The sequence below is a fragment of the Boleophthalmus pectinirostris genome, unplaced genomic scaffold, assembly GCF_026225935.1.
Source record: "Boleophthalmus pectinirostris isolate CB_2022bp ecotype Guang Dong unplaced genomic scaffold, ASM2622593v1 HiC_scaffold_9, whole genome shotgun sequence".
Classification (NCBI taxonomy): Eukaryota; Metazoa; Chordata; class Actinopteri; order Gobiiformes; family Gobiidae; genus Boleophthalmus; species Boleophthalmus pectinirostris.
Genome location: NW_026571541.1, coordinates 20,360,537 through 20,386,373, shown reverse-complemented (window position 1 = coordinate 20,386,373; position 25,837 = coordinate 20,360,537). Strand labels below are relative to the sequence as shown.

Below are 25,837 nucleotides of genomic sequence, written 5' to 3'. Positions count from 1 at the left end.
TAATTGAGCTGAATAACAAGCTAACTGCAAATAACAGCAGTTGCTTTAGATTTTCCTAAATGAAATAGTGTTGGTATAATTGTATATCATGTGCATTGTAATAATTATAATTATAGGGGCATGTAAAATGGTGAAAACTAAATAACCTGTCTTCACTTAAAAAATATGAATCTAACGCCCTGTCATCAAAGCCTTGGTTCAAAGAATGACATTTATTTTCAAGGGGAAAAAACATTAAAGTGTGCAGTGCAGCTTTGACAGACAGGAGCTGAAGCAGTAACAAGCAAACGGGGGTGGACAGCTCCAGTTTATTTAACCATTCTGCTGCTGCTTCACATAAATAAGCATTTCATGTTGGGTCCCACAACTTTACTTTGGTGGACTCCCGCAGATTATTTTAACAGCCTTTAAAAAAAAACAAAAGATCAAATTTGAAGTTTTATGAATGAAAATGTATGTTGTATGTCAATTAAGATGACTTTTTTGAAGACACATATAATTAGCAGTACTAGTAAAATTACATCTGTGGCTAAATATTTAAAATTTTTATTATTTTAGTTTTTTCTCTCCTTGTCTGCTCCTTTTTCAAAACATTCTCTACTTCTGCTGTACTAGTGCTGTGTAGCTAAATGTTAATCGACTCAAAATGCAATGCATGCATCTTGAGTCTTTAATTACTGCCAATACTTACTGTTAGTAAAAGCATGTTGTTTGACTTCAGAAAATTTGGTGTGAAATGGCACTTAAAGATTTAAACTATGCCTTGTTTGGGAAATTAAGACCAAAAGCCATATTTATATGTTTTACTTAAAAAAAAGAAAGAAAAATCTGAAATTGTGATTGATCAATGCAAGGAAAAAAATCATTACCATTTAGCATAATGGATAAAATATAACTATAACTAATATAACAAATAGGTTCTTCCTACAAAACAAGTTCCATTCAACTTAACACTACCACATGTTCAAGACATCTGCCTCAGACACATACCTCCTGATCAGAGCAGGTGACTATGACATTAGACATTATGCTTGCTCTGGGATACAGCCGCAGACAACACAAAAAATATGTGCAGTTTTGGGAGATGCAGAATAGACCAGTCCAGTGCGCAAAAAAACAAACCTATAGCATCAAGTGACGCCATGTGGTACCAAACACCTCACAGGGACCTCGATACACCACAGAATGTGTAATTCACAGCCTAAGACATCAAAACACATCTAAATTTAGAGCCAGGCTTTTATCACCTATTACATTTTCACAGATGGAAAAGAAATACACATTATATTTTCTGCAGAGAATGTAAAAAAAAAAAAAAAAATAGCACAACTGATAACATGAACGCAACATATATTTAAAAATTATTCAATTTGCCAATAAACTTTACATAAACTACACTATGAAAGATCCACAAGACTGACAATGCACACATACTTATTCACAAATAATTTTTCTTTGTGTTGTTGTTGTTGTTGTTGTTGTCTATGGAAGAGGGTAAATTCGGTTAGATCAGATAGATGTTGCATGATTTTCCCCAGTCTCCATTTTGTCATCTTGTGTAGGTGGAGCGAGACTTACTCCAAATATGATGGCATATTTAAAGCTGTTGCTATGTGCCCATCATATTGGCTGCAGTAAATGGCACCACCAAAAGTCAGGCTCAAACTGTGCAAACACGTGTCCTTGTTGAGATGACTTAAATATGGAGGTCACAGAGACACACGCTGTCTTTAGCAAAGCACAAGTGTATTTTGAGGAGATTTAATGCTGTGCACCCAGCTCTCTCTAGCTCATGCTGTGCTCAGTGTATTTTCTGTTTGGATCATTCAGTGTATCCCATTGATAGAGGAGACTAGAGGTGGCCCTCAAAGTTTTGTCCTCATAAAACAAGCTGAATAATGATAATAAAAATGGTACTTTATACTTGCAGTATTGCAAATAGAAGTTAAGTTAAACTTTTTGATCAATACAGGCAATAAGGAACACTTTAAAATTGTATTAAATGAAATGATTAATATATATTGCTTGTGCAACCATACCTGGGGAAACACTGGATAATTCATCCCTTACTATTCAGCAAGCACAATCTGCATTTTATCCATTTGATTAATTAAACAATTTTAGAGAATCCCATTGTCCGCAGCATTTATATATTAAAATGAAAAGAAAACATCTAAATTATACTGCAGAATTTGTGTGACAGACTTCACATCAATAGGCACACGATTATTAAAAAAAAATAAATTAATGCACTGGGAAGACTATATTTTTGTTCTGTTTTATTGACATTTCAGTGTTCTTTAACCAGACTTTGGTTAGAGCTTAAGTGTAGCCTATAAGAAAAAAGAAATGCAGCATTAGACAGTTGTCAGTGGATTTCCCATTGAGACTGCCGCCTAGCAGCAGATAAGGTGTTTTGTACTGCCCAGGAAAAATGAAATCAGTTGCTTTTATCAATAAACCTATAATGCCATGTCTAATACAAATAATGGCCCATTAATTGTGTTACATTTGCCTACAAGGTAATTTGCTTGACAAGGTATCTTAATTGGATATTTAATAGCTTTTTAATTGCCTGGGTATCATGAATTCCCCTTTCCGCTTTCTAACTTGGTTCCCCTAATGATAAGCTTCAGTGGTTGTGTTTACAGTGCGCATCACTAATGTTACTGTGGATCATGCTGCCCTGAAAATGTCCCACTATACAATGGCTTCGGAGTTGCTGAAACCATAAGAAGTCTTGGATGGCCTTTTAGATTTTTTTCTTTCTGACTGTCTGTATTTGAGCTGTGCCATGACTGATCTAATGTGCCCCCTTTATCACCACTCTGGGTTTGAACTGAACTTCAAAGACTGTGCAGCAGCAGTGTTCGGCCTGCCCTTGTGCGCCTGACAGAAATTCGACTTCTTTGTGACAGGGGGAGTGTAAAGCCCTGCGCTGGTGTTGTTGCAATGTAGCATGATGAAAGGAAGGGTCAATATTGACTAACACAGCAGCCCACTGCAAGCAGCCGCCGTTATGAGTTATATAGTGCATTAAATATTTGTCCTCTGTCTTCTCCTATGGTACAAAGGGTTCCTTGTGCATTTCTTATGACACTTTAAATGATGGTCACATAACATATCCTGTGTAAAATGATGAAAAACCTCACTGAATTTGGCATGGAACGTGCATAAAATATATGCTAATTGTATCACTTAAAGGTCTTAATAACATGGCAATGCAATTATGCAGATTTAGAGCTAATCAAGGAGAAATTATGCTAAATAATTTTGTGACTGACTATGTATGATTACCGTTTAATATTTAGCATTTTTCTGTCTTCATTTAGGGCAATTTAAAGCTGTTTTGTTTAATCTAATACCATAGCCACAAAAAAGTTTCAAAAAATCTGGAGTCTGGAGTTTTAGTGGTCTAAATATAATTTTACTATCAACTCTCCTCAGAGGAATATATCATTTCTATCTCAACAGAATCAACCCTATATTTCATTGTTTTGGACAAAATTATTGTAAAAACAAGAAATTATTGATTAATTTAATGAGAGTTTTGTATTTGCATGTACTTTATGAAGAGACAATAGTTGTAAAATGCTTTGGCAGATAAAACTGTCCCAAAAATAATTTTAAAAAGTTTACAATAATACAGAAATTTCAAAATTTACATCAACAATGAAAAAATCTTTTCATCCCACTTTAAAGGATTTCATTGCACTTTTTGACAGCGATATCAAAAAATCAAATCAATTCATTGGTACAAGTCTGGTCAGCAAATATAGCCTGGCCCAAACAACCAACAAAATCACTCAGAGGAAGTAGGAAATGAGCTTTTACGAAGGCGCATTGGAAAAAAGATAAAAAAAATTCTCTGGCGCGGCGGTTACCTGCGAAGAATCAATATCATAATAAAGAAGAGTGAGCGTAATGTACGATGAGCTTGAAAACAAATTGTAAACTAACCATAAATGTTTTTATAGACGCCTGGCCATTATGGAGAAAATGGAAATTGTATTTGTGTGTAATAAAAGGAGGGCTCCATAGAAAGTACGGCTCCATTTAAGGCTGACCCACAACATAGACGCACTTTAAACCCAGCACCCATTACTGACAATCAGACTCTACGGTCATAAGGAGACACTGAGAGCCAAATTACAGACACATGCTTTGAATAATTACAAAAAACTAGCAGACAGAAGATCATCTGGTCATGAATGTAATCCACAGTGGAAGAGAACATTAGGCAAAATAAACCAATTTACTGCCTAAGCATGACTATAGTCAGAGATACAGCTTGTATGAATAGGTTTAGTAAGAGCAAATAAATAAAATGTTTTTGGCAGATGTTAAAAGAACAGCATTTCATTTATTGAGATGCAACTCAAATTAATACACTGTGTTTGCTCATGTACTAAATGCATAAGAGCCACTATTGTATTTTCTTCACCGCCTACTCCACTGCTGTAATGGCCCTGTTATGTCTGGACTTTGAGACCAAGTGAAACATCTAGTTGAGACAAAAGCAGCAGTACGGCCTGGGAGGACGGGATGTTAGTACCAGCGTAGGGGACATGAGCAGGGCCAAGGCTTCACATGACATTTCTTTTCAGTGCTGTAATAGGCGCACAATTCTTTTTGAGTCCACTGTACTCCTCCACGTTTCATAGACAGCACGACCTGCAGCTGAAAGACGCCATCTGCTTGAGCTCACTGTGACAAACACAGAAATGAGTCAGAGATCCCATTTAGACCTGGTATTACGACAAAGAGACCAGAGATGCAAAGACCAGCGGGCTCTTCCCATGCATGGTTTTCACGTGGATATGGCTCTGTTATGGTTTCAGGAATTCTAGAAAGAGTCAGCAATGAATCTAATGATTTACTGTGGATTCAGATCAAAATCAAGATTATGTTAAGTGCTTTCAGGGAGAAGAAAATGTATTAAAGAGGGGGTATTTTACTTTTATGGGGGTATTAACTGCTAAGACATAGCATATTCAGATCACCAGTTACCTCTTGTTGTTTCGAAAATACTATATTCACAACAACATGTTTTACTTTTGTTTTTGCTGAGAGTCCCTTTGCTCTCTGCACTAAGTCACACCCCCTTCAGAGTGCTATTAAGTTGTTGTGTACAGTTTTGTATCATGCTTTTGTACATTTATGGAGAATTGTCTTGTGTGAGTGTTGAATACCATCTTTAAAAATGTATCAGATTTTACCATAGTAACATAATTACTTATCCTTGATGTGATTTTAGTTTGAGTCAAGTACTTGGCACCTCACTATTAAAAGATAGAATGTGATTTGAAGTCTGTAGCTAGGGGTCAGTGATATGGACATCTTAGTAACAATATTCATATGAGTTTTTAACAGTGCATCAGGAATAAAGGCAAAAATGTGGCTGTAAATGTCCTGGGTAAGGTTCAAGTATCCCACGAACCATGAGTGCACAATTTTTATGAGATTACACTAGATGTTTCACTCTCTTTTGAGGTCATTCAGTAGTTTTAATTATAGACAAATCTGCAAAACAAGATTTTTTCGATTTGTCACAATAGTACTAATACTCAGTTCTATCTATATTGCCATTTATTTGATTTATATTTTGTATATTTTAGTTCTATGAGGATTTGTTGCATACCATTGTGGTACAGGCAAAGAACAAAGTATAATTTTAAAATATGCATGTGTTCCTTCATATGGTTTCTGTCTGAGTCACGCTGAGCCCACACGGCTGTGTGTAAATTACAGGATCTTGACAGTGATTGGTCAGCAGTCAATCACTGTTTCTAGTTACCTTTCCTAAATAGCTTTGATATTTCACATGAACTGTCAGCACTATTACAGCCAGAAGGGTAATGTATATGGTGGAAAATCCAAAACAAACATTATTTGTGAATAACACAGCTCAGGTTTACAGATAGAGTTTAGTCTATGTAGTAAAAAGTGGACGCATTCACCTTAGTTCTTATTTAGCTAGCATACAGAAGAGGAAAGATTTTATCCTAAAAGATCACATGAGACAGTGTTAAAGGTGCACTATGTAGCTTTTCTGAATGTTCTTGCTTTGCATTAAAGTTATCTATCTTGAAGCCAAGTAAACGGTCTAATCTGTGCAGAGGTGACCCCCGTTCACATTTACAATTAATGTACTTCATTAAATAAATGCTATATAGATAGGTTTAATGCCATATTGAGAAACATTCTAAGCAAAGCAATAACATATCCATGAGACAACCAGGTGACAGACCCTTCAACAGAAAAGTTTAAGTGACAGATCCCAAAGACAAGACAGATGATCCATTGCTCAAAAACATCAAAATATTTCAATTATCTCAAGAACCACTGAAAAGCTAGAATTATATGCCTTTTTGCTTGAGCTATCTTGAGATTCTGACGAGTTGTGACGTGGCCAAATCCCTCCATAGAGTCCATTCAAGGATCCCTGGGGCTTTCTTTGTTGTGTGATGAAAAGTAAAGTTTTCACTCTCCTCACCTCTTGCTGTTAACAACATCCTGCAGAGATGTAATGGCTGTTTTTGTACAGATCTTTTGGTCAGAGAGAGCACATTGATATCTTCTCTTGCTGCACAGAAGGTCCAACTAACACAAACACTTTCCAAATAAATCTACACCATTTCTCAAGTTGTTTTCAGACAACCCCTGACTTCACAGACACATAGTAAATCAGCCTTAAATGGGTGTCTGAGGGGCTCTGCCATGGCTCGATCATCCAAATGATTCAACTTTAACCATGTCTGCAAAACAATGCTAATAGTGGATAATTATCAGCTTTTACTATGTCTGGGCTGGCTGCTCCGTTCGCGCTCTCATCACACACTAAGACTGGTGAATAAACACAATGGCATGAATAAATAATGAGCCCACAATCCTCTTAAGGTCCCTAGATAGTGAGGGGAAAGACAAAAGTTTACTTTGGGTGTTTGAGAGCAAGTGAAGCCGAAAATTGTAAGCGACTCATTAGGGCTACATGTAGCTATAGCCAAGGGCCTGGCTCGATAAAGACAGCACAGACCGCATCTTGTCATTCCTTGGTGCACTGCATGTTTAGGATAATAAAAGAGTGAAGTATACCCCTAAGAAAAGATACATTGCCATAAAATTGTGAAGGGCTTAACTCTGCACAAAAATCAGCCACAAACCTTCTCTTGGTATGGGATAGTTCTCTCATTGTACACATTCTATAAAACAGTATTTATTAGTTATCTTAGCTTACATCAGTGTATTTTTGATTGAATATTTTGGCAGTGAATTGATTTATGAACTGCTAGCACTATATGAGCTGTTCAAAACACACACAAACAGTAAATGTATAACAGTAAATATGATGAGCTATGGTTTTGGATTATATATCAACTACATCGTCCTTAAAGTAGAGTATTGTGCGACAGAGCAATAGGAGCTAACTCCAAAGGAAATATACATTTGTGAGGCCAGACATCCTCCTTTTACCAATTCAAATCAATATTCCCTGATCACCAGCCTGATAATGTTACAGTTTCTACAATTACTCCATCGAAACAGCTTAATGTATTCCCGGGTCCCATCGAGCTAAAATATAAATAAACCCAACTGAAGATAACCAGAATCCTTAACCCTTGCACCATCTGATACTTTCTTAGGCTTACTATCTACAGTATCCAATGGTAGTGGCTACATGGAAACACATGGTCAGTATTGTGCAGCCCTATTATCGCAAAGATTGAAAAACACAATGGTATCTAGCTCCTACTCTCCCATATCACAAAATACTATAAGAGGCTAGCTCCCATAAATGGATATTAGCAGCGCTTAGTAAGCCAAATGTCTGCTTACACATGTACTGTACATCTAGGCACAGTGCAGGGTGAGGCTCTGATGACAGAATGATTTCATCTCCGGTGCAGCACGCAAAATGGCCTGCAATTCATACAGCTGAGATAAGACTGGTATTTTTCAGTGTGACAGCAATGCTTTAGGGGAACTACTGCAGGCACAGGGGAACAGAGCCCATAGCTTATGTCCTCCGTTACTCAACATGCACAGACTGTAAAATCGACCCATGCACACCTTGCAGTATACGAGAGGAATAAGCAAGCGTATGTGGCTGCTTGGCATAATAAGGTTTAAGCGCCTTTGCTAAAACCGTACCTTTGTTACTCAGGACTATCAGAGGTGACCACTAATGAGACGAATCACAGCCAGGATGTTTAATTACTCTTATCTCCTGCCAGGGAAACAGCGTGTCGGGATCTCTGCACTCCGCCCTAAAAAAACAACTAATTAATTTCACTGGATGGAGCAAGTTGCTTAAAGCTTCATGTAACTAATTGACATAGTTTACATTGTGTAATAATATGTTCCTGTTAGATTCCACAAATATGTATTATTTTAGTATGTTGTTCCCACTTTTAAGCTGTACAACTCATTATACAAATCACATAAACTGTTCTTTTATAGAATGTAAAAAAGTGAAGATCAAGAGTCATCTTTAAGTTTCATTTATCAGCTTGGGTCTTTTTAACAGTGAGGTCCACATCCAATCCCCTATCACTAAAAGCATATAGTTCAGAGTTCAGACATTATAGGAATACTCTATTTTACTATTTTTGTGTTGAATTGGTAAAAGTTTCTATTGTTTAGGAAACACGAATACAATTTCAAAGTTTTTTTTAAAAGTAAAAGTGAAGATACACAATATGAGGGAGAAAAAATTACCACGTCCTAATTAATCAACATTATTTTATTTGAGAATCAACACAGTATCTGTCAGATCAAATCAAAACAGAATCTAATGCGTCAAATAATGGGTCTAAAGAAAGTATGAAAATTCAAAGAATCAAAAGCTTGGTTCAGACCAAATGAGTGCCTCAACACAGCACTGCATCAATTGAGCAAATGTCTCAGAGTTACTCAGAGACCCGAGCAAGCATCTCTGCATAACCAGCATAAACAGGCCATTCTAATCGACAGTATAAAGATTTTGTTGGACAGAGGCAGGACTTGTGTGGCATGTGTATGGGAGATCCTCAGAGGACCAGAGCTCATCCCAGAGTCTGCTGCAGCGGGGCCTGGAGAGAGGGAGCTCCAGTCCAATGCTGTTGGTTTAGACAGTCTGAGCACTGGCAGGAGCGAGCATGTTCTACAGATAACAGGCTAAAACTGTCCATGAGGGCCTCTAAAACCCTGCAAATTAGCCCGCAAATGAGCCAGAGAATATCTCAACTAATCCACGATCTGAGCCCACACTCTGCCAAAAAAGTCAACAAATAAATAACTTCACAAGAAAATGTGGGGGTGGAAATATCCACGCCTGAGCTGAGAAGCCACCAGTGACTGCTTTGAGGCATCATTTAGCCTGATATTTTGCTTCTACAATGTGTATGACGACTTCTGAACAAGTTTGTTTTTCGGTTTATGTTTAATGCACTAAAATTACACTACATTATACACAGATATTAAACTGCTTCCCCAAAACAAGCGATCAGAGACACATCATTCACAGCTCTGCTTTGTCCCCTTAGACTTCACCGGTTCTGCCTTGTTGTTAGAGTTTTACAAACAGATTGGGCAATAGATCTGCCATTTTGAGTACAATGACTGTGTTTAGCAATCTTGATATATGTTGTTTTGTTATTTTACATTCTGAGCAATGTATATTTTTGTGTGAATAACATTTTCTTGAAATACAAAATAGAAAACCCAATGGGAATAGGAAGCATATTTTAACCACACTCGCACTAATAAAAAATTGTGAAACAAAAAAACTAAAATAAAATAAACAAAAGTCTTGCCACAGAGACGCAGACAGAAATAAGTGCATGTGTTATTCAGTGCAAGCGTGAGTGAGGAGAGCTGACCACAGCCCCTCAAGGTCACAGTGGGAAACCCCATCTCTCTGGTGCCACCACAGTGCTGTAAAACATGCCCTAATGAACCAAGCGCGTGGCCTAATTGGACACTCTTATTGACTTTGACTCACAGGCCTTTGGTGTGGGTGACACTCGACAGCTCAAAAACCCACAGCAGTTTACATGTGGTCCAGCGCTAACCATTGGTTTACCCCTGGTTATACAGATTCAAAATTAAGTTTAGAATGAGAAAGTTTGACTCAGTCTGAAGTCAGTTTGTACTCTCACTGGTTAGCAACAAAAAATGTGTTTCTTCGAGTATTTCTGTCAGTAGTACTGTTGGTGATACTGCTAACGTGCTCGCTGCTCTTTTTAATGAACTGAGGATGCTGGTCAAAGTTTAGGGCTTTGAAATGTCTGCATAAGAAACATGTACAATATTTAATTTAAACTTTCAGTTCAAATGTGCTTAAACAGTGCATCACCCTACCACAAGTCACATCACAATTTAGTGTTGCTACAGTAGCCTATGTAAACACATTTATTTGAAATCATTTATTAGAAAGCACAGAATACACAGAAATATTTTGTTTTAGTAAAATATGAAAGCCATCAAAAAGTGTACATTACTTGAACAAAAAACATTATTAAGTAGAAAAGCCAAGACCAAACCATAACATTAAATCTGCTAAGTCCACATCAGTAGTATCATGTGAAGCTAAAAGCCCGTTCACATCAGCACATTACTGCTGTGGACTTTGAAGAGAAAATGCTGATGGATGACTAGTGTTTCATCATCCCCAAAAAGCACCCTCATTTATCTTTTAGGCCCTTTTTGTTCTTGTAGCTTCAAATCATTATCTGACGATGAGTCTGAATTTGTATTGTACCGGTGGTGGCATGCTGGGATAAAAGCATGTGCAGAAGATCATTAACGGCACACTCACTGTCCGTGGCCAGCCAGCACATAGGACTTTACTAATTAGCCTCAAAATCTTGACTCAGTTTTTCTTGTTTGTGTGTATAATTGATTTTTCACTGCAAAATGCCAGAAGACTAAAAAAATGCTGTGACACAGCAGACAAGCCCTGCTCCACTGCAAATATGTCACAGAGTAAATACAGACACCCACAGTGTGAACTGTCAGTGCATTCACATTAGAACATACAGGAGAGGCTCAGACAAAAGAAACAAGCCACAATCCACTGCTAATGTCAGGACAGAAGGCTGGTGTCTCATAGTGCTGTTTGGGCTGTGCTCAGTGAGTGTGTGTTTCATTCAGAGGAAATAGCATGGGTCTGGAACTCAAACCGATTCTGTGTCGAGACCCTGATAATTATAGGCTTCTAATTAAATATTATTTTAATAATAAGCAATTACTAATTTGTTTTTAATATGCTAGCAACAGAGCACAAGTTATGGAGAGTAAATACAATTTTTGAGAACTACCATTTCTTCATTTTATTTCAAGGCAAGGTGAACCACTTCTGTAACTGTGTTATTTGTGTATATCTGTGGGTTCAAGAGTTTTTTGCTGAGGTTTTGCTGCAGAGATAATGCAGCAGAAATACCAGAGAGGCAAAGCTTTCTATCAATGATCCAAAAGGACGATAATAAAAATCAGCCATAGATAAGTAATCACTGAAAATAAAGTTCCTTTTTGTGACGATCACATGATGGGAATGATGAAATGCAGAAGCACATATTAGTTTAAACCAAAGCTTTAGATATACTATGTACAGTATCTCCTAAATCAATAAAAAAAACTGTACCAAAAGAATGGAGTAAGCAAAAACAGAATGAGTACACAAAGAACCGCCCACTGGAACTAATTACATTTTGTTTGCAGAAAAATACCTCTGTCAGTCACATGGGTAATTTTCTAACTACAGGAAGTGTGTAGGCCTTAGCCACATTATTTTTCTCCACAGGTTATGGGACCATGAATAATAACAGTCCCTCAGCAGGCTTTGGCTATCTCCGAGCCAGTTCTCATGGTTACAGCAGCAAAATAGTCTGGCCTGTGCCGCAGGAGAGAGCCGGGATTAGAGCTCACATCTGGATAAGCAGTAATAGGCTAACATCCAGAAGTGATGGTGCCCTCCCAAACGCAGCAGGTCAGGTTGGCATCCTGACGTTTAGCCTCCAAAACATGAGGAATGACTTGGCAGCTGACAGCTCTGGAAATGTCCTCAAGGATGTCTCAGAGGACTACAAAGACAAGTAGTACATAGAAAACAAATAGATTCGAGTCCCAGTAAGCAAAGGGCGCATGTACACGAACATCATCCATAAACAGACCCTTTGCAGCTGGACAAAATTACTCAACCTATGCTCTGATACAAAACGGGGTATGTGGATTACTCTTCCAAAATGAATTACAGCATTTCTTTTCATACTAAATAATGAAGTCTCAAAAAAAATAAGAATAAATGAACCAATGTTATTTTTTCTATCTTCAAATGTCTCATCGCACACTATTTTTTTCAAGGACAGTTTTTGTTAAACATAGATTTTCCTCCAGGTTATTACTTACCTACAAAAATAAATTTAGTAATATCTGAAGGGATAATCTTTTATGATATATGAATTTGTTCTACCAGTACAACCTTCGAGCACTATCCTTCACATCAACAAGTAAACACAATGTCTGGAGGTCATTTTAACTGTCAGACGCACTAATTAGCTTCATAAGTTATAGACTAATAACTAATTAGTTTCTCATTTTCTTTTGTTGAGTGAAGGTATAAATTAGACCATTTCCATTCTTTATCAGTAATGTAAGTGTCCATGTGAACAAAATAACATTAGGGTGCACATAAGTATATTTTAGTATTCGTGAACAATAGTATGTCTTCAAGGTAGGTCACTGTTGATAAATGTGCATGAGGCCGGACCCTTCTTTCCAATTAGTTTTTAGGTACGACTACAAATTATAAAATAACACAAGGAATGAATTTCAGTTCACTGCATCACAAGTGGCAGGTGCTTTATACATGCAGTATATAGGGGAGCAGCCTTGGAAAGCAAGCATTAAGAAAATTGTTTCTGAAAATCACTTTTGCCTATTTGCATGCATTAAAACAAGGGTCAAGTAAGTCATATGTGAAGAGGGGGAGCGCTGCCCGCGGCTTGAATACATTAAAGTTCAGTAAATGGTTTGTTGATTCAGAGAGATTAAAGCACACACAAGCAACCCTGCGCCATGGATTTTAATTAAGTTGCCACATATAAATTGTATGTTATCAGACTGAATTAAATGCTAGATGCAAGTGCACTTTCTGCTTGGGTGAATAGAGTAAAAAGCTACTTAGAATCTGGATTGGGTCTCACAGATGTAGCACAATGCTGCAGCAGCCGCTCTCTGTACATTTGAGCATGGCAAACATGAACAGCTATCTGAGGAGATTCTCTTTAATTATGTACAATGCAGCCAAATTTAAATCCCCTGGCAGCTCCGATGATCAAGCAGAGGGATGCCACGTCCCCTGCCTGAGTCATTCGGGCAAATGGAATCCACTTCCAAGAGTCATTTCTGTCAGTTATAATAAGAAGCTAATACATAATGAGCCACGCTCTGAAATGCAAAACTATTCAAAAGGTTCTCTCCAAAGCTGTGCAGGGGCAATTAGGATCTCGCCGCAAGGCCCTTGATGAGTTCCTCTATCTCTGAAGTCTCCCGGGAACACTATCATAAATCTCAAAGTTAATATGCATGATTTAGGTTTGGGCTAACTTTGTTCAAAATGAAACACAACTATATAACAAGTGCAGTATATGCCAGACACGTGAAAGTTTTTTTTTTTTTTTTTTTACAGAAAAGGCATCTTTGAAACTATTTTAGGGAGTCTTTGAAATGTAAAGCAAAGTTACTGTTCTTGCTGTACTACATAAATCTGACAACAAAGGCAGAAAAACAATTGAACTTTCTCCACTAACACACAAAGAAAATAGCCCAATGATACAAACAAGCATAAAACCGATAGACATAACTATGTTGTAAAGAGAATCTCTCATTTCACAGAGAATCTAGTAATTTTAAAATGCAATAAACTCTCCACACTACACTGGATGTATTCTCTCTCTCAAAGCCATTAATGAACAGCAACTGAATTTAGCAATGGGGGAATGAGCATTATGAGACAGCTCGAATGGCATTTGCACTTCCAGGAAGACTTTGGTAATATCATGGCCCCCTAATCTGGAATTTAAAAATGATCATCCTCAGCAGGAAAGCTATTATCTTCTGACATTTCACAACACTTGACATGGCTCATATTTACACTTCCCCGGAGCCATGGCGACCTTCTGCGCTCACACACAGGTTCAGCAGACCCACGGGACTAAATTAGAAATACAAAGCCACAGAAAAGAAATCCAATATGTACTGTAAGTATTCCCACTTCTGCAACTGCTGTCACCAACAAGCAAAAGTGCAAGAACATTTCCGGTCAGGGTTCACACACTCAATACATTAAAAAACACTGTATTAGATGTTGGGTCCTTCATTGGTAAAACAAATGAGATACCTTTTTGCTAAATTACTATATCTGTAGCTATGCAGTAAATTTAATGAAGCCAAACTGTAATGCTATTGCTTGCAGCTAAAGGAAGACATAATATGCTTTTTGTATGGAATTAAGTATTAACTATCATTTTTAAATTATCATTATTTTACACTTTGTTCATTCTATAATGGTCTAATTAATCAATCAATCAATCAAACTTTATTTGTATATCACTTTTCATACATTTGAAATGTAGCACAAAGTGCTTCACATGCAACAGAAAAAATTACAATATAAAAAATAACAGCAACCACCCCCACCCCATTATTTCATGTATATATACAACAATAAAACATAAACATAAAGTTCTTAAAGGTTACAGTAAATATATAAATGGAGAGCTAAAAACAGATGGAGACTAAATAAAATATGAATGGTAATTTAATTAAAAACAAATAATAATAATAATAATAATAATAATAATAATAAAACAAGTAAAAGTTTCAATTAAAACCTAAATTAAAAAGATAAGTTTTGAGTTTACTTTCAAAAATGTGAACACTCGCAGCGGACCTCAGATCCTCAGGTACACTGTTCCACAAACGGGGGCCGTAAAAGCTGAATGACAATCAAAATCCAAGTCCAAAGCAAGCTAATGATGAGGGACTATCATTATAGCATGGTTAAAAGCTCATAAAAGTAGTCTTTGACATAATATGTCTTCTTTAAGCTGCAGGACTCAACTAGGGCCCACATAAAATGAAATCTTATGAGAACATTAATCTAATTGTTACCCAAATCTGATTAATTTCCTGTGATTACCACAGAAAATGCAGTTTCTGTTAGTTTAGTGTTTCCTATTTTTATTTGATAAACAGGATGCCCTTCCTTTCACCCCCACATTAATGTAGGCTTGCGACCAACATAAAGAGGACACAGAGGCAAGATAAAATGTAATCCACCATTAATTTCTTATTCAAAACATGTAATATTTTCCTTCTTTCAACAATCTAACCCATTCGAACACATACTATGAGGGCTGGGCAATTAATCAAATTTTAATCAAAATCAAGATTCTGTCATCTCTAATTATCAATGATGTGGGTGTTGGGTGCTTTTAGGTTTGCAGCCAATCCTCTGTCAGTAAAACCATGCAATTTGGAGCAGAGTTCAGACTTTGGAGGAAGAAATTTGACTATTTTTTGTGTTAAATGTTTTGATTAGGAAAATTAATTGTTTATGTTAATGAAATACTGAAAGCCATTTTAATTTTGTTTTTGAATAGAAAAAATCCAAATCAGTATGGGCCAATGTGGACCATATTGCCCAGCCCTACATACATACATAACTAAATCCATCTCTTACCATTTTCCGTGTTCTCGTGTTCTGTGTCGGTGAGCGTGAGGTTGGAGTTTGCTCGGCTTGAGAGGCAGGAGCTGCGGCCTGACTTGGTGTTGGAGCGACCCCACATTCTGACGGCGTGCTCTGGGGACATGATGCCGTCTGTTTCTGTGTCTGCGTCCGAGCCCACACTGACGGAGTAATCTCGATGTGTCAGTCCCAGTTCTGTCCTGTAGGCGGCTACGTGAGAAGGCAGGGCTTCACCAAAACCAAGGTCTCGCAGGGAAAACTCTGCCCCTGAAACGACCCAAGACAAAATTATTACTACCAACGTGCCTCTAATGGTGACACTTCTCATAATGAACTGTTTGAGAAAGGGGTGACAACAATATTATGATTCAATAGAAATTTATATGAAGAGAAAGCTGTGGTGGTGGTGGTAATAGGTGCTACATAAACATGCAGGTTTCATGTATAGTGTTACTCAAGATCTGTATTAAATTTTTGATTTGGTAAATAAAACTAAATCAGTAGTAAACACAATTTGAGATCAGATTATTTTAGAATTGACAAGGCAAGAGACAATCAATCCCCGCATTGTAAATAAAACATAGATTTCAGTATACTTGGTCCCTTTGCAATATTTAGTTCTTTGTTTTTGTACGAACTACAAAACAACTAGAGCTATAATCACATTTACACTGTATATTGATAACTCAAAATGTAAATTACATTCCTGCCTCAAATGCATGAAGCCACACAGCTATGCTTGTTGAATCTGTAGAAGCTTTCTCAGCAATACAATCACATCTGATTTAAGCTGTGACGATCAATAATATATTTGAAGGAGCAGGTAAAGACATGCATGTTGCCCATGCAGTTTTAAACACTAGTTGGCATAAGAAGTTTACAGAGTGACCTCTGCATAGATCCAACATGGAGAAGTCTACTCATTAAAAAGCAATTATGGTGTTTTTGCATATTCTGGATTTATGTAGAAGAGTAGAAACTAGAAAAGCACTCAGAGAGCGCAGACCTCCGCCAAGGACTACCCCCATTTTTTATATAAATAGCAATAAAATCAGTCTTCTGGATCAGATCCAGATCAGCCTTTGGAATATGAAAGAGGATCCCATTGTCCATCCCTGAGTCAAATTTCATGGGGTTTGGTCAATAATTAACCGAGATACTGAGAAACAAAAATTTTTGGCCCCATTTACCACAATGTTAACTAAAATTTCAAAGTGATCATCCAGAATCCAGGATTTCTTCTGGATCACCCCAAAATGAAAATCATTTCTTCCTTTTCACATTTCCAACAAATCAAAAGTTATCAAACAGACAGGCAAAAAAACATAACCTCCTTGGCGGAGGTAATGAAACCACCTTATTTACATACCATCAAATCTACATCAAGAATAGGGCTCCGCAATACAAGAAGGACATGCAGTTGCAATGACAACATTGAATATTGATAATGATTTGAGAGCTGGGTTTTTATATAGTATGTTGACATAGTGGACACTCGGAATAAAAGAAAATAGAAAATATTTCAAATTTTCCTATGAGTACAGTCTATCATCCCTTATTCCCACGTATACAAATTTACTACAAACTGAGTCATAATAGAGAAAAAAATATAAAAATGCAATAAAATCAGCTTTGGAATATAACCTCCATACCTAAATTAGAGACTCAAATTTGTAAACTCACCTGGCCGACCAAATTCGTCGACTTCATGGTGCACCACATCTTTGACCCGAGTCCCATAGGCCATCCTCGAGTCATGGTCGAAGGCCTTGAGAGTCTCACTGGAGCTGTAGGACTTGGCGTTGGGCTTGCCATCCTCACTGTCGGCTGAGGAGCTGGTATAGCGGCGCTCTGTGTCCTGCCGCACCGTCAGCGAGCGATAGGGGCGGCGTTCCTTCACTTCCATGGCTGCCTCCGATCTCAATCAGCATCAACTATAGCTTACAACAGCCTCCTCAATTTGTGGGACTCTGCAAAAAAGACAAAATTAACTTAGAATAGTTTTATGGTTTTATATTGTTGTTTCTTCAAAATTTTTCCACAATTATAAATGACTTTGACTCCTTGAGTTTAAATTTGATTAATTGCCCAGGTATATGCTTTATTGGACAGACAATATTATTAAAAGATCGGCTAACTGCGAAGAATCAAACTCACAACACTGAGACCAGCTCAGAGCCTGGCAAGTGTGCTGCAGCCCTAGACCACCATGAGTTGAATTTAAATTTTATTTTTTTAAATTATATTACAGTAATTATTCCAAAAGTGCAGGTTATAGTTATCTCTTGTTTCATTTCACTCACTTTCTCATAATGTGCATGTAATCAGCTACAACATATGTTTCTCCTTTACAGAACAACTACATCCAAGTGTAAATCTTGTTGCGCAAACTCTGGGGTAAACTCTATCTAGTTGTGTAGTCTGCTATGCGGTTAGACCAAACGTGCATCAGTTTAGCTCAAATCTGTTAGATTAGTGAGGAAAAACACAGTTCTTGAACATGCTGATGAGTCTAATGCCTATAGACTATAGTTAACTGAAGGCACCACCATCTGCCTGCGCATGTTACATTAAAGTTGATTATTTCCGAGCCAAACACACAGATATGATCAGGCTAAAAGTTAACCAAGCAACGATGGATATAAATAAAATGCAAATTTCAAGTTCCCAAGCTGCAGTGTATGGCTCAGTACACATCAGGAACGCTTGAAGAACGACAGGATTAGATTTGATGAAATATGCCACCACTGTACCACAACAAATCCTGCACCTATAAACTTTACAGTGCAACGCTGCCACAAATATTGCTTTTTATGTGTTGTGCATAAATGCTGGGCCCTCAGTAGAGCCAAAGTGATAGCTGTCCTTTTATGAAATATGTTGTTTATAGCTTACAAACTATCAGCATTTGAACAGTGAAGACCAAGCAAATCTAGGGCTATACTAAAGCAGCAGAGATGATTAAAGTTGGAATCATAAAACTGCCAGTGTCAAGTAGAGCAAGAGAATTAGATCAAAGAAGTGATGAGTCCGGTGGCTGTATGGAGGATTATATTTTATCTTGCCTTTTGGTATATGACAAGTGGGACCGGACCTGGAATAAACTAGAGGTAGACCAGGATTAAACTAGGACTACAGGACCAAAACAAGTCTATATAAAAAGGGCTAAACCTAGATTAAACAGGATGATTTGTAATATGCATTTAAATGTAATCAAAATTTCTTTGTCAGACATAAAATGAGAGGAAATGGTATTGCAGAGCAACATCAGAATGGGTGAATGGGTGATTTACACAGCAGGACAAAAGAAGATAGCAAAGTGCTTTTAGCAAATCTGTTAGATTTACTAACAATATGCTTGTGTTGACCAGGCAAGGATTTTTGCACAGGATAAGCTCTTTATGAATACTGTATGAGATTTGTGGCGGACAGAAGCGTAAACAATAATCTCCAGTGAACTATATTTGCCCCTGCGATGAGGGAAAGAAAAACTACTGAAGACACTATTGTTGGGTTTGGGGGGCTCTTTTTGTGTATTGACAGCTGAAAAGATCGCAGTGATTAATGACTTGGGCCTCAATAGTAGGACCTCTGCCACTTGTGTGAGTAGGGGGGGGGGGCACTGCAAGGGCCCTTCAGCTGCTGCCCACGTTTCACATGCAGTCTGCACAGTTCGAACTTTCTACCTTCTGCACAAATCCTTGATACTATGCAAATGTGAGAGAGTGGGGAACAAGGAGCTTTGTGAGTTTCAAGAAGTTTCTATGAGGTGTATTGTTTTTAATTTCCAAAGAACTGGGCTCGCTGCATCAGCCATCTCTCTCTCTCGCCCCAAACCCTCTCATTATTTATCGACAGGGAGCTGTACCTTTGAGGCCATGGGAAACCCTTTTTCAAACTGACACACTGACAGGTAATATTACATGCAAAAGTAGGTCCTCAAACCATGTGCATCTTGGGTGTTGCTGTCAGAAATATTATGTATGAATGAACATACATCTAATTAGCATCTCTTAACTTGTATACAATATACACTGCAGAACAGTGTATTACAATACAGTAGTAAATGTTTGAAAGGAGCTCATTATTGAAGATTTTCAGTCCTAATAGGAAATTCAGACTACAATAATGAATGGGAATACTGAAGGTAACAATCTAGGCCGATTTTAAAACGACTGATTACAATCAGTCTATTTCAAAGCCAAAGTTGAGAGCTGAAGTTGCAGTCGGAGCAATGCCAAATAGAAGCTAACAGCATATCTATGTAATGATCCAAAATCAATCGTGGTCTCTCTGGGCAGACAAAAGAATGATGGATGGTCCGTATTCCTCTTTAAAACAATTGCCGACTCTACATTTTTCAAATACATTGTCTACAAGCGTCTTTGAGAGAGACAAGTTAGTCTGTGGGTGTTGAGCAAATGCACTGGAGCTTTGCCTTGCATACTTCTATACAACTCTCATGCCGGTACAAGTTGGCAGAAAGCAATAAATAATAATTGTCAATTGAAGACATCAAATGTGGTGATGCAGCAGCACTGTGTATTATAAAAGAGTAGACAGAAGAAAACTGTGGGAGCTCAGCCTTGATAAAGCCCTTGACACAGATCAATGTTGACAATACACCAAAGACTTTACAGTAGCTTTACAAAGAATTATTTCTTTTACTTTAATAAAAGTCTTTAAAATATGTAAAACTTGACAGTTCTGTTCTTGTCTTGTGGAAAAATAAATGTGTGTGATAGTTGAAAATCAGCAACAAAAAAGCTATTATGGAAGTATAAATTCATTCAAATTCATTTTCTGATGTTGCTGACGTTTTAATAAAAGCACAAAATAATTTTGACATTGATCCGTGCTGTTAATGAGCCTTGACTCTAATAGAAAAGGCCTGGTATATATTTTTAATTAACTTCACATAAATTATTTCTATTCTATTAATATTCACAAAAAAATGAACTTCAGTAACATATTACAATATGTTGTTTCAACAACCTCCAACATTCCATTCCCTACATTTACCAGTTTCCTATTTGCAAAAGGAGGAAGTAGCTATTTTATCCATTTTACTCATTCTTAGCTCCCATAAACCCTTTGGCATCATTGCGATAAATAAAATACTTTATTACTGCAGGCAGCATGCAGTGGTCTGATTTTGTCATAAAGTACCACTTACAATATACTATATAAAAAATACATTTCCTCATTACAAGAATAAAGAAACTATGAGGTTGTTTTAGGAGGAGGAAAAAGCACAATCCCCAGTTTTAAACTAATATTTGACAAGAAATTCATGTAGTTTACATATTTACCAATTAATTATCAGCAGGGGTGTCTGTAACAGTTGGAGCTGATATTGGGGTTGATATCAACAGATAAATTTATTCTGACACTTGTAAAGTGTGACGTTAAGTGTGACCAGGCATATCAACCAGCTTTTAGACACTATCATTTCTTCTTTGTAGGTCATTAATTCTGACCTATCATGCTCACTGGCCCCGGTAATGTAGAAACCTAACCTTTCACTACTAATGCAATAACCCATTGTAACAGTATAAAGCACGCTAACTAGCAATATAACTAGCAGCTAACCACACTACAACTTCGGTTTTAAAAGAACAAACGGCTGTGACCATTGCTCTAGTGTCAGGAGTTAGTTAAATATGGGATCTAAATAGGTGGGAGGCGTATGGGGTACAATATAAATGCAAATGCTCTGTACTATCCATCAAACAATTAGTGGGGTGCTGAGAATGGCTATTCATGCTGTTGCATATAAATCTAGTCCTCACTGAGCACATAGATGTTTTTCATAATAATTAACTCAATGGTTTTTAACATGATTTCTACACAAAGCCAACAAGTAAAGGCTAACACGCATAATCTTTGTCAAATCCCCAAGGTGATTATAAATTACTTAACTGTGAAATTAGTTAATGGCTACTGATTTCTTAGATTGAAACATACTATTTCAATGATTGGTGATGACATTTTAACAAATTACAACTCAACTTAATGAGCGTTATAGTTCGTGGGTAAAAGCAGCATTAAAGCAGAAAATATACTGTCATAATGGTCACTAATTAATACTTTCTGCACAATTCTCCATAAATATTAAATATGCTAAATTGTTAAAATAAAAAAAAGGAAAAGGAAGTTCTTTTTTGAGATCACCAAATTTGAGGGCTCACACTCAATTCTGTATTGATTTGGGTTTAGGACTGGCACAATGACAACACTTCATTCCAGGAAAATTAAAAAGAATACAGCATTTCAGGATAATCATTAATGTCATGTAGATTGTAGTTTACTACAGACACACTGACCCGTTGTGCTATATAAAAGGAGAAAATAATCAAGAACATCGTCTATCAGGACTATTGTAGGCTCAAAAAGCCCTTTAAAGGCACCACTTATTTCCATTCTGAAAATCTTTCTCAGGCTTCAATTCTATAGAAATGCCCTTCGTTCAACAGCAAGGTGTGTTTTCAAAAGACGGGGAAAAAACTCGGGTGGTTGAATAGCTCGCCAAACAGATCTTGAATTGAAGTTGGTACTGAGGGGAGGTGGCCCAGAGTTGGTGGGGGGGCATCACTGCTATCGGCTTCTCGCTGGATCAAAAACAAGCCTAGCTAAAGCTTGAAACAGAATGTGCAAAAGCCAAGACGTAAACATTAGTAACTTGGGACGATTTTCTGCAGTACTCTCCCTGAGACTAATCACACACAGTCATTCAGGGTTTGGAGCTGACAGACGGAGCAGGCGGTGGCGTAATGCTTTTAAACCAAAATGATAAATAACAAAGAAGAAGCCTATTTATTCATCTCTGGGGCTGATGTATGCTCCCGACCTTGGGATAATACTGCAAAATGTAAACGCATATATGTCAAAGCAAAATGTCGGCATTCTCTTGTCTTATCTGTTATCAATAGAGAGGCAAAACACACAGAAAATCCGTCAAACACTTTATGTTGCCACAGAAATGTAAACTAAACTTGTGTGGGGTTCAAAGTGACAAATAGAGGAGCAGTGATATGGATTGGACGGTTCCTGCCAACAGAAACAACAAACTAGCGTGGAATTGGTTTATAGGAACTGGCTGTGGCTGCAGTGGAGAGCTGGGGTCACTCCAAGAGGTGACCTGTCCCTCATTAGTCCACCATTAACTCTCATTATCAGTCAAAGGCTGGACTTCAGTTTGATTTATGTGTGGCCTCAGGTGAAACCAGCCTAAATGCTGCTACCTACGCAATAATCAACTTAATGTAAACTTGCTACTGTCCAACTTAATGTTACTAATGGGTATTGTATGGAAACACATACAAGTTCCCCAAGGAAATGCCTCTCTTTCAGCTAGCCTGACCCTCTATGGCAGAATCAGAAATAGCTTTTCTCAGTTAATTGACCTGTTAACTGTGTAAATGTGAGGGCAGGTTTCTAAAAGTCAAACAAATGTTAATTGATCAGAGGTTTTTCTCAAGAAAACCCTGACTACATTTTCACAGAAAGGACGCATCCTATAAAGTGCACACAATTGGTCAAATTATAGCATTTACACAATGATTAGAAGCCTGGTTACAAATAATCACCTAAAATGGCGCAAAGAACATTCACAACACATGAAAAAAAGGCATTGTTAAATTATGCTAAATAAAAATCCTCATCAGTGCATCATTTTTCAGTGCTCATATTGTCAATTGGTTTTGTAAGCTCAATTCTAACTGACTTTACTTGTTTTTGTAACACTTTTACCATACACTAGCAAACTAGCAAACAAGAATGAATCAGAAATATCTCAACTGACAATATTATTCTCCACCAGTTTAACAGTTTGCAAAAATCATTAAGTGCAGGAACATTGATTAAGCAGGGAACATTTGGCTTTTTAGTCCACATTATGGGTTAACCTCTGCTCTGGGAACAGCTGGGAAAAGTCTCTAAGTGGCTTGGCCCCACTCCTAATGGAAAAATATCCAACACATTTCAGGTGACGCTGTTAGCTTTCTGGCAGCTACAGAGCAGGTCTATGGCTATTTGGCAACACTGCAAGGAAACCTTTGATTACACTTTTCAACGCAAGGCTTGCCACCTGTTAAGAATTGCAATCAACAAATTAAACAGATAAAATAAATATGGCTCAGTCTTTACTATACATATGGTGTTAATCAGAATCCTAGGCATCAGTGTTTACAACATACTGGTATTCATCCATCTATCTATCCATTGGTATGTGTACACAGTTGTGTCTTTCTGGGTAAGAGGATTTCAGGAGACGGTCCTGGTAAAGCCCCTTCCTCTTTTAAAAGTCCAATTCCAAGTGAGCTTCCTCAAACAGTCTGAGATACAGCCCAAGTACTGCAGGATACCAATTACTGATCTCTCTCTATGGGGGTCCACAGACTTCTCTGTGATAAATCTACTGATAGTAAGGAAGTGCACCACTAAGATCACAGCTCTGTCCTTTCCAATGAGAAAGTACACTTTCATTTGTAGTTCACTCCAAAGAATACAACAAAAAACTGTTGATAACTATTGGGAAAAATTATCATAGAATTTGTATTTAAGTTTAGAAACAACAGTAATAAAATGTTAAGTGAGCCAGTAAACAAGCATGTTAGTGGACGATAGGAACACGTAATAGTGGAAGATGGGAACAGGCCAGTGTTGCTGGAGGCAGTACAACAGTTCAATATGAGCAGAAAAAAATCTGCCGTATACAGCATGGTTTGCGCATGGTAATAGTCGCATATTCCAAAAACCTGACTGAGTCATCGGCTCGGCTGTGCTGTGACAGGCACTCACCTCCCACATCTGGGTCTCGGCAGCCTCTGGGTGGGGCTAATCACTGTGGAGCTTCATCACTGACTTGACGACAGCTCCGTGTTAGAGATGCTCTGTCTGGAAGGCGTGGCTGCTGCAGTGGCCTACTCTCGGTTTGTTTCCCAGACCAAAGAGCAGAGCAAAACAGCAGCATGTTTAAATATAGCCTCTGTACAAGATAAGCAATAACATGTATTTGCCATCTTCACCAGGGCACCGTGCAAACTGGAAACCTCAAAGGGCCTCCTTGGGCACTGAGAGTCGTATATGTGCTGATTTGCCATGAACTGATTAAAACATGAAATGGCTGGCGGCAGACTTGGCAGTGCAGCCTTGACCTGCACAATCCTTTTCCTCTGCCTTTAAAGCACCAGAGGTCTGCAGTCTCTCATCCCAGTGGCTGAACATTAGACAGTGCTGAGGCTCGCAAAAAGCCTCACACACAAGCCGGCTGCAAATTCTTTTTCAGCTTATTCTCTATTCTCTAGTCCTTAATGCAGCTTTTATTATGCTGTGAAAAAGCAGTGTAACATGTAACTACAATGAAATACATCACATAGCTGTAGCTGCTATGTCATCTGGATTGGTGATGCATGCAGGGGAAATGCCCTTTCATCTGTCAGGGCATGGGCACTGCTTCCCCCCTAAATCTAAATTTAATTCAGCAAGAAAATTAGGATTGATCACTGCAGCTCAAGGCCACAATCAGCATCCATGATCTAATCAGGACTTGACTCTAGACAGAAAAGGATACTTCCATAAATAAAAACCATATGAGAGGCAGCAAGTGCCCATAACACTGAGGGGAATGTGATTACCCTCTCCCCTGCTCCACAGGTGTGCTTTTAGCCCACTGCCTTCAAAGGCTGCCAGTCTGAAATCATGCCACTGTGAGCAGCCGCACTCTTGTTTTGCTGCACCCAAGTCTTTTACATCATGCTTGCATCAGGGTGAGTGATGCAGGAGTCTCTCTCTCCGTGCCCATGAAGCCAGGCTGAGGACCGGCCCTTGGAGACAAGCTCTGTCAGGAGCTGCAGGCCCAGGGATACCAAGGTAATAAATTACCTTGAATTAACACGTCATCCTACACTACACACAGCAGCCGCACTGCATTCACGCCACTGCCTAATGGATCTATTAACCAAATGGGCACATGGCTAAACTGCTTTCTAACTGCAACAGCTTGTTAGTATACACACTCTTTCACATTACAAGAATTAAAAGTAATTTTTCGTTTTTTTTTTTTTTTTAATTAAACTACTTTTTAAAATAAAAAGGTAGACCCAT

At 37.8% G+C, this 25,837-nt stretch overlaps 1 protein-coding gene across 1 annotated transcript in view; it reads right to left on the bottom strand.

Annotated features, from left to right (window-relative positions):
- tenm4 (teneurin transmembrane protein 4) overlaps nt 1-25,837 on the bottom strand; it is a 113,531-nt gene that overhangs the window by 71,582 nt on the left and 16,112 nt on the right. The window contains exons 2-3 of the mRNA XM_020928547.2: nt 17,414-17,700; nt 15,725-15,997 (exon numbers count right to left, since the gene is read on the bottom strand). Of these exons, the coding sequence (XP_020784206.1) occupies nt 15,725-15,997; nt 17,414-17,636 (496 nt within the window). The 5' untranslated portion in view covers nt 17,637-17,700. The remainder of the gene's footprint in view (nt 1-15,724; nt 15,998-17,413; nt 17,701-25,837) is intronic.